At 43.3% G+C, this 10,092-nt stretch overlaps 1 protein-coding gene across 1 annotated transcript; it reads left to right on the forward strand.

Annotated features, from left to right (window-relative positions):
• Positions 1 to 343: 343 nt before the first annotated feature.
• Positions 344 to 8,392, forward strand: CBLN4 (cerebellin 4 precursor). Its single transcript, XM_010356698.2, has 3 exons — positions 344 to 1,982; positions 5,031 to 5,147; positions 7,075 to 8,392. The coding sequence occupies exons 1-3, from the start codon at positions 1,692 to 1,694 to the stop codon at positions 7,270 to 7,272; spliced, it is 606 nt and encodes a 201-aa protein (XP_010355000.1). The 5' UTR covers positions 344 to 1,691; the 3' UTR covers positions 7,273 to 8,392.
• Positions 8,393 to 10,092: the final 1,700 nt, after the last annotated feature.

Below are 10,092 nucleotides of genomic sequence, written 5' to 3' on the forward strand. Positions count from 1 at the left end.
CCGTGGTAGCTGCGGAAGAGGAAGGGAACTCTTGCAAATCAGAGGCCAAGATGGCAGTGGAGTGGCACAGGGGGCGGGAGGCGCATCCAAAGGGGAGAAAAATGCTGTATTCTTAGGAGTGGGTTTGGCTTTATTTATTTATTTTTTTTAAATTGTTGTTGGCACGGTTTCGGAGGACTTATTCTTGCTGAGTTAACTCCTTCTCTCACTCTTTTTTTTGGCCATGCCTGGGGAGGATTCGCGGTGTTGGGGGAAGGCGCGCCCCTGCGGCTTCTCAGGCTTATCTTCCCGGAGCGGAAGGAAGGAATCAGGCACCTCCTCCCAGCCGCCCCCACCGACTCTAGTCCGCCCCGAGGCTTCCCTAAGCTCACCAGGCCCCAGGGCTGTGTGGGGCGGGCTCCCGGCCAGGCGCGGTCGGGACGCCTGCCGTTCCCCAGGTTTGGGGCAGCGCGCAGCGCGGGTCCGCGGCGGCTCATCCATCTTCGCTGACCCGGCCTGGCAGCGCCGCGCTCCGCTCGGAGGGTACTCGGCGGCAGAGTCCCGCGATAGGGAGGGGCGAGGGGACCCGCCGCCCCCTCCGAGGACCCAGATCGAGCAGGAGAGAGCGGGCGCCGAGCTGGGGCCCGCGCAGGGTCGTGGGCTCCTCTCTGGGCACACATCCTTTACGCCACGCGCTCTCGGGCTGAGTGGCTTCGAACCTTGCCAATCAGCAGTGCTGGGCACCCTGCTTGCTCTGGGGTGCATTAAACGTCAGGAGAGAGCTGCGCAGATGGGGTCACCAGACGCCTTCTCCCCCTTTTCCCGGAGCCCGAGGGTTGCGCGATAAGCCAACCCCAGCTGGACGCTGTGCTCCTATAAATAGAGCGCGTGTGCCCGCTTCGCGCTCTCCAAGCTGCGCGCGAGGAACGAGAAAGTTGTGCGCAGGGACTGGGAGCTGGAGGCCAGGTAGGAGAGGACCTCGCCGGACCAGCCGCCCTGCATGCTACGCCCGGCGCCCTGGACTTGATCCTGTGAATCTGCGCTTTCTGTGCGAGGGACCTGGCTAGCCGCTGCCTCCCTCCCTACCTCTGGGTGACACCAGGTTTGGGGGAATTTTTGACCAAGAGAAAGTGGGAGTCGCTGGCGTCCTGGCCATGAACATAGCCTCTCGTTCTTCTCAGCCTGGGAAACACCTTCTGCCTCTGTAACTCGTCCCTGCCGCAAGCCAGACGGGACTGGCACCCGCGCCGCTGGGCAACCGCCACCCTTGTGGCTTCTCTTTGAGTCCTCTCTTTTTGTTCCTGCTCCGTGGTTTACCTGGTGGTGCTTGAGTTTGGGGTGAGAATTTATTATTATTATTTTTGCTTTGAGGTGTGGATGTGAGGGTTTGATGACTTTTAGATGTCTAGGAACAAGATTGGGTGCAGGGGCCCCAGGCAGGGCTGATTCTTGGGCGGAGGAGGGTAGGGTAAGGGGTTCTGCATGAGCTCCTTAAAGGACAAAGGTAACAGAGCCAGCGAGAGAGCTCGAGGGGAGACTTTGACTTCAAGCCACAGAATTGGTGGAAGTGTGCGCGCCGCCGCAGGCGCCGTCGCTCCTGCAGCGCTGTCGACCTAGCCGCTAGCATCTTCCCGAGCACCGGGATCCCGGGGTAGGAGGCGACGCGGGCGAGCACCAGCGCCAGCCGGCTGCGGCTGCCCACGCGGCTCACCATGGGCTCCCGGCGCCGGGCGCTGTCCGCGGTGCCGGCCGTGCTGCTGGTCCTCACGCTGCCGGGGCTGCCCGTCTGGGCACAGAACGACACGGAGCCCATCGTGCTGGAGGGCAAGTGTCTGGTGGTGTGCGACTCGAACCCGGCCACGGACTCCAAAGGCTCCTCTTCCTCCCCGCTGGGGATATCGGTCCGGGCGGCCAACTCCAAGGTCGCCTTCTCGGCGGTGCGGAGCACCAACCACGAGCCATCTGAGATGAGCAACAAGACGCGCATCATTTACTTCGATCAGGTCAGACCTGGGGGGACGCGAGCACCTAGGGGGACGCGAGCACCTAGGGGGCGGGCGGTCTCCAGGCACCTCAGCCCGAGGCTGCCTGCCCAGGCTAAGCTGCACCGGTTGGGAAATGGGGAATCATGTAAAGCACTCGCCTTCCCAAACATGCCTGGGTCTGAAACTTCTACCGTCTCTCTTCCTACCCCTCTCACCAGCCCCGGCTCCTATTCCTTCCGGGCCCCTAAAAGAGGCTGCTACGACCCGAGGGGAGAGGTTTGGGAGCCCAGAGCCGGGCAGCGAGAGCTCAGGGCAAGTTTCGAGCAACAGGTCGGCGGGAGCCGAAGGGCACCTGGTCCCTGGACGTCGTGATCTTTTGAGCAGATCTTGGTCCCCTGGCTCAGACTCCTCTACGGGTGCCGCTGAGGCTGCTCCCTGGGTACCTTTGCGGGACAGGATAAATGTTTGATTTGTTTCTCCCAGGTAGAGAAGCTTCTCTCCAAAGAGAGCCCCGGGCTTCTATACTCTGCAGAGATCGGGCTGGTGGCCGCGGAGGCCGGGAGGGCAGGGCCGGGGGTCAGATCTCGCTTGCAGGTTCCACTGTTCGCGTGCCAGGCGCCGCTGCCACTGCCGCTGCCTCTGCCTCGGAGTAGAGGCAAGCCCTTCTCTGGTACTTAGAGAAAAGTTGCGGAGGAGGGAAGGAAAAGGAATTTGGCAACTGCGCTGAGCTCCCGTAGGAAAGCCCTTGGGAGCCGGTTCTCCCTTCCCGGGCTCCTGTCCTTTCAGAGAATTGCAAATAACTGGGGAAAGACGGACTTTGAGGTTGATGAGAGTAGGGGAAGAACTGACGGGAGCTGTAGCTGCTGTTTAGCGACCTAGTGCTCCCTGTTTGGCATGATGAGAAACCCCAGGATATCAGCTTACATTTAGCAAGGGGTCTTAAGGAAGAAAACTGTCCTGGGAGTTTTAATTTCAGCCCCAACAGTATCTAGAGTCTTTTTAAATTCCAGATTCACAGTTCACAGTTGTATGCAAAGCTACAATGTGCAGGGGGCACAGGTTAAGTGGTGCTGCAGGATGTGCCAGGGAAAGCACGAGGTGACATCTGTATTCCTTGCTTAATTTTTCCTAACTAATGCACTCTCCAGCTGGCCAAAGACAGAGAATGCCTCTCTAGGGGCTTAGTATTTGATAGCCATAATTTTTAAAGAATTAAGTAGCCCCATGTGGGGTTTCAGTGCAGTATTTTCCATCTTGATGGAAATAAAGTCTAGCACCACCCCTAGTTTGTATTTCAACACTTTAATTAAATGTTGGAATACTATGGGCATTGCACTATCCTCTATACAGGCTGTTCTTTTCAATGACCTTTCCATCAATTAGAAGAGGAAAAGGGTTTGTTCTTCTGTTCAGTGAGCCCTGCATCTTAGAGACAAGAAGACACATTTGGTTATAAATCTTGATGTACCTGGATGCTCCAATTACAAATACAGAGTCAACATCCAGTCTTACAGGTAGCCGACACTCATTAGCTATTTTCATTATTGCTAGTGAATTATGCTACTTGTATCTGAATCAGGAAGTTACCACTAAGCACCTCAAATTATTTTAATTGTGCTTGAAAAAAATTTCCTTGCAAAGCCTCTGTTGGGGATTATTGCACAGCTGGTGACTTGTTGAAAGACCATCTATCATCAGGTCACAAAAAAATCTGATGCTTAGTTGGAAGAAGGCAAAATCTCAGAATGAAATTACACACGTACATGTATTTTAAGTTAGGTGTTGACGCTGATACATCTGCTTGACTGTCGCTACGTTCTGGTATGTTGCCCAGAGGTAATAGGACATTTTTAGGGAATTATGCAAGAGGCTTGCAAGTGTGTTAATATGGGCAAGAATGCAGTGTTTGAAAGAGATAGTAGCAGATTGCCATTGATATATGAGAAGTATATCTTTTTAGGGACATCTTATTATTGCCGAATGCCACTTACAGGCATATTTCTTGGAGAGAAATGGAAGAAACCCTAGTTATTTTAACATCCATCCTCCATCCCAATCCCTCTTTCTCATAGAAAGAGATTTACCCATGTGACATTGCAAATTTAGCTTAAGAGGTCACTTATTAAAATTTACAGTTAATTTTATAACCAATAGAACTAGGCTGAATGTTTTGGAATACAAAATGCATTGTTGCTTTCTTGGAAACAGTTTCTATTTTCACTTTTGAACCTTGAACTTCAAATAAAGAGCAGATGATTGATAGGAGGTTAATGGACAGCCCTGGCAGGAACAGGGAAAGCCACCTATTTCATAGTTTATCCTTCTTTATGCTCTCCTCTTTGGCAGCCCCCAAGGGCTGACTCATTGCCACATTATTGTAATTAAGGCCTAGCTGGCATAGGAATGAAAAAAAAATGGCCACAGATCTTAGGAGAGGGGCGGCTCAGAGAAGGGCCAGGCATTCAGATCACTTTTTGTACCAGCTATTCAGTGTCAAGGATTGTGTTACATGGTGGAGGGGGTACCCATGCCTCTGAGGTGTGTCCAGGGATGCTGCGGAGAGCTCACCGATGCTGATTGGCTGGCTTGGAAACGTCACCTCTGGACATTGCAAAGGCTTGTAGAAGGTGGGAATGTAAACACATGGCAGATGCCTTTTATCCATTTCTCAAGGTAAAGCTAATATTTATAAGCCCTCAAATGTTAGCTCGATGTTTCCAGAGCCATTGGGCCTTGCTGGAAATTGAGACATGAATACAAAGTAGTTACTTTATTTATTCTTATATCATTTAAAAGACAGAAGAACCTTCCGATATTCAAGTCAATTTTCCAAATCAGTTAAGAGGAAAGAAATAGAACTAGATGTTTTATTTTCTATGATTTCTTAAGCTAGTTGCCAAGAATGAATGAATGAACAAAAGAAAAAAAGGAAAGAAAGAGGAAGGAAGGAATGAAGGAAGGAGGGAAAGAAGGAAGAGGAGAGGAAGAGAGTGAGAGGAAGAAAATTCATTTTAGTTACAGAAGAAAATATAATAACTTATTGTTATTTGTTATTTTTATTTGTAGATCCTGGTGAATGTGGGTAATTTTTTCACATTGGAGTCTGTCTTTGTAGCACCAAGAAAAGGAATTTACAGTTTCAGTTTTCATGTGATTAAAGTCTACCAGAGCCAAACTATCCAGGTGTGTGTTTTGACCCCTTCCATCCATACTCCCAACCAACTGTGCTTATCTTTAGTGGGTTATGTATTTAAATATTCATCCAAAGTTGCCTTTCCACAATAGACATAAACAGCCATCTTTATCATTTATTTTAAAACCTTAATTTCTAATTTTTTTATTTGTAACATCCATTAAGATGTGACAGAAAGCATATAGAAAAATAAACAATTGAAGTTATTACCTTAATAACAATCAAACATTTTTTAAAAATCCACGGTTTAGTAAAAATTCAGTGACACAAATCTCTTTGTAAGATCATGCTTTCATTTAATGCATGTACAAAAATTATTTGAATTTGTAAGGAAAAAAACTTGTAAGACGGGTAGAGCTTTTCAAGTACATACTAAATAAAGAAAACATTTGCTATTTTTTAAAATTATGAGATACAGCTAATGAGTAAGAATAAGTCTATGAAGGAGCAACTATTCAAAATACTTTTTAAAGAAAGGGTGTTCTATGCATATGCTTGAGTTTATCCTCAGTTACTCTGATGCTAGTGAATTCTTACCAATTGCAGTTCCACAGTTAAAAATATATTTTGTATTCTGCTTTCTAAGACAATGGGCTTGACCTTACACTCAAAAGCAGCAGTGGAGCTAGTTCTGACAATATTCCAAAATGCTAATACCAAATGACACAAATACATGTGTATAGGAATTCTAGGATAACCTTTTATCTTATGCTCAGTATTTATGTTATACATTATGTCAATGTGAATGATAGATTACTCACTTATCTATTAATACTTTTACATGTCCTAGTAAATGGATGAATGGATCAGCCTCAGATTTAAGTTATTCCATATGACTTTTAACCTAAAAAAAAGTCTAGAAAATAAACTTACTTCCATGGAAAAGCTTTTCCCAGCCTCCAGTATTTAGAAATATATGCAGTGCTTGACACAGTGTAATCAAAATTGTAGAATAGCAAATAGTTAATACAGTTTTGAGTTGATTCTAATTATCACTAAAATCTCTAGTGATAGTGGTGATTATTATTTTTTATTTTTTGGTTTTCCTCTGAGATAGGGTCTTATTCTTTCACCCAGGCTGGAATGCAGTGGCACAACCATTGTTCACTGCAACCTCAAACCCCTGAGTTCAAGCGATCCTCCTGCCTCAGCCTTTTGAGAAGCTAGGACTACAGGTGCATGTGACCAACCAGGCTAATTTTTAAATTTGTTGTTTTGTTTGTTTTAGAGATGGGGTCCTGCTATGTTGCCCAGACTGGTCTTGAACTCCTAGCTTCAAGTGATCCTCCTGCCTTGGTCTCCCAAAGTGTTGTAATTACAAGCATGAGTCACTATGCCTGGCCTGATGATTATTTTTAATGCTTGTTTCCTATCAGGGAAAACAGAAAAAGAAATCAACACACACACACACACGTATACACACACTTCATTATTTCAAATGATTTTCAGTAGTATGCATGTTACAGGCTGCACTAAAACTCGCAAGGATGTTGGTAGGATTGGGTTGTATCTGGGTTTCTTAGGTCAGTGGGCACAAGGTCTCTTTTACAAATGTACTGGGAAGCCACAAGCCTGCTTTATTTCCAAAAGATTGTTGTTGGGTGGAAGAGGTAAGTAAAGCAGTAAGGCTTAATTTATGTGCTGAAGGGAAGCTAGTTTTCACTAGGTTGCTCTCCATAGATGTTATTCTTTTGTAGGAATTTGAGGAAATTCCAATGAGAAAAAAAAATTTTAAATCAGTTCAGCAGACATGCAAAGTATGGCCCCCACAATTGGCTAATTTGAAAGGAAGGGAATATATTTCCTGAACATCAGGTATTTTACTGGGACTGTCATCTTAGACATTATTTATTCTCCCCAGTAGATGTTTTGACTTTAAAGAGAACTTTTCAATTATTATTATTTTTCTTCTTCTAGGTTAACTTGATGTTAAATGGAAAACCAGTAATATCTGCCTTTGCGGGGGACAAAGATGTTACTCGTGAAGCTGCCACTAATGGTGTCCTACTCTACTTAGATAAAGAGGATAAGGTTTACCTAAAACTGGAGAAAGGTAATTTGGTTGGAGGCTGGCAGTATTCCACATTTTCGGGCTTTCTGGTGTTCCCCCTATAGGATTCAATTTCTCCGTGATATTTATCCAGGTGAGGGATGACCCACTCCTGAGTTACTGGAAGATCATTTTTTCATCATTGGATTGATGTCTTTTATTGGTTTCTCATGGGTGGATATGGATTCTAAGGATTCTAGGCCTGTCTGAACCAATACAAAATTTTACAGATTATTTGTGTGTGTCTGTTTCAGTATATTTGGATTGGGACTCTAAGCAGATAATACCTATGCTTAAATGTAACAGTCAAAAGCTGTCTGCAAGATTTACTCTGAATTTCATTTCCCGGGATTACTGAATTTGTTACAGATGTGGAATTTTATTTGTTTAGTTTTAAAAGACTGGCAACTGGGTCTAAGCATTAGAAAACTCTAAAGTTCTGACTTCAATCAACGGTTAGTGTGATACTGCCAAAGAACTGTATGCTGTGTATTGATTATATTTGTTTTTATTCCTTTGGAATTAGTTTGTTTGGTTCTTGTAAAAAACTGGGAATTTTTTTTTTTCAGGTAACTGGCATTATGTGTTCTCTTAAAATAAGGTAATGAATGGCTTGCCCACAAATTTACCTTGACAATGATATCATCAACATGACTTATCTCAAAAAAAAAAAGAATGCTTCATAGTTGTATTTTAATTATATATGTGAAAGAGTCATATTTTCCAAATTATATTTTCTAAGAGGAAGAACGGATCATAAATCTGACAAGGAAAAAGTTGCTTACCCTGAAATCTAAGTGCTCAATCCCCGAGCCTCGGCAAAATAGCTCCCCTCCGAGGGAAATCTTATACTTTATTGCTCAACTTTAATTAAAATGATTGATAATAACCACTTTATTAAAAACCTAAGGTTTTTTTTTCCTTAGACATGACCACTTTATTAACTGGTGGTGGGATGCTGTTGTTTCTAATTATACCTATTTTTCAAGCCTTCTGTTGTATTTGGAGTATCATCTGGTTTTGCCTTAACTCTTTAAATTGTATATATTTATCTGTTTAGCTAATATTAAATTCAAATATCCCATATCTAAATTTAGTGCAATATCTTATTTTGTCTTTTGTATAGGTCATATGAATTCATAAAATTATTTATGTCTGTTATAGAATAAAGATTAATATATGTTAGTTGAATTGCTTTTTTTCTTTCTGTTTTGGAAGTATGTATTCTACATGATTTATTTCCTCTTACTTTGTCTCTTCCCAACCCTTTCTTCCTTCTTTGCTCCTTTTTCTTTCTTACTTCCTTCTTGCCTTCCTTTCATCCTCTCATTTCTTTTTTCCTGAAGTTTAAGAAAAGCTTTCTGAATTTTCAGGTAATGTCTTCTGAGCTGATATAGGAAATCTTTACTGTGTTTAATTTGTTCAAATGTAGGAATTGGAAGCTTGCCAAAAGAGAATCAATGAACTTAGTAAACTCTTCTTTCAGAAGGGCTGATTGTTAAAAAGTTAAAAAAGATCCCCTAAAATATCAGGAGGATGCTCAAGGTATGAATGAGTAGTGATGAGTTTAAAGACCAATATTTTCATACTGAAGATTTGAGGAAAAGTTCTGCCCTTTTTTCAACACTAAAAGACAAACAGAGGATCACAGGCCTCTTCTTAGGAGGAATTATTATTACACCTGCCTTGTTTGGAGATTCTGGCTCAATTTCCTGGTCTTTAGTCCATTAAAACAATTTTGGGGGGTGGGGCAGGAGGCTTTTGTACTTAGTGGCAACAAGCAAGGTGTTACAGGGAGACACATGCAGGCATGTCTTCCAGTATAATGGTGTTAATTGCCAAGTCAAAATATTCATTCATCACCAGGAAGACTCCTCTTTCTCTGAAAAAAATTATCTGCAGATGCTGGCAATGGATCCTCAATGTTTTGCTTGGCAAGTTGTCTTCTGCTGGCTTCCTGTCAAAAACCTTTCCTCCTGTGTGATTTTATAATGTAAAAAAAAAAAAAAAAAAAGTATTGTGCAGAGAAACTAAATAAAAGGGGCATTTTCTAAATGTGAGTGGAATTCTCTTTAAATGGACCTGCTCTAATGTAGACTTGTACCAGGTTCTCTGTGTGCAGAATTTGTATGTATGCATCGCAACGGGTGAATCCTGCTTGAATAAATACAGTTGGCCCTCTATGTCCACAGGTTCTGCATCTGAGATTCAACCAACTGAATATCAAAAATATTTGGGGAAAAAAATAAAAACAATGTAACAGTAAAAATAGTACAAATAAAAATCAACATAGTATAACAACTATTTACACAGCAGTACATTGTATTAGGCATTATAAGTAATCTAGAGATGATTTAAAGTATAATTTACATAGACTATGTGCACATAATACTATGCCATTTTCTATAAGGGATTTGAGCATCTGCAGATTTTGGTGACCTCAGGGGGTTCTGGAACTAATTCCCCGCAGGTACCAAAGGATGGCTGTAGACTATCAGTCATTGTTTTGGCAAAATGGCCCCAAAGTATTTACCAACAGAAACCTATGATGAGAGAGAGAGAAAGTATGGTGATTATCAAAACAGATCAATACAGAATTGTTTTTTATAAACATGATTGTGGCCATCCTTTGGGGTTTGCCCTTTTTTAATTGATTTTTTTCTGAACATAAAAGAAAATTGGCAAAGGGCTTGTCTCTAATTCCTAAGCTTTAGTGTACATATTTTTAAACACAAAATCCATTTGAAACTTTCAAGAGAACTCCATTTGAAAAGGCACTGGGGCCGTGGCTATAAAATGTGGAAGGAAACCTGCCTTAGTGTGTCCCAGGTGGAGAGATGAAGTGAGAATGAGATCCTGAGATACATACTCTAAGCTGGTTCCAG

This window comes from Rhinopithecus roxellana, chromosome 13, assembly GCF_007565055.1.
Source record: "Rhinopithecus roxellana isolate Shanxi Qingling chromosome 13, ASM756505v1, whole genome shotgun sequence".
Lineage (NCBI taxonomy): Eukaryota > Metazoa > Chordata > Mammalia > Primates > Cercopithecidae > Rhinopithecus > Rhinopithecus roxellana.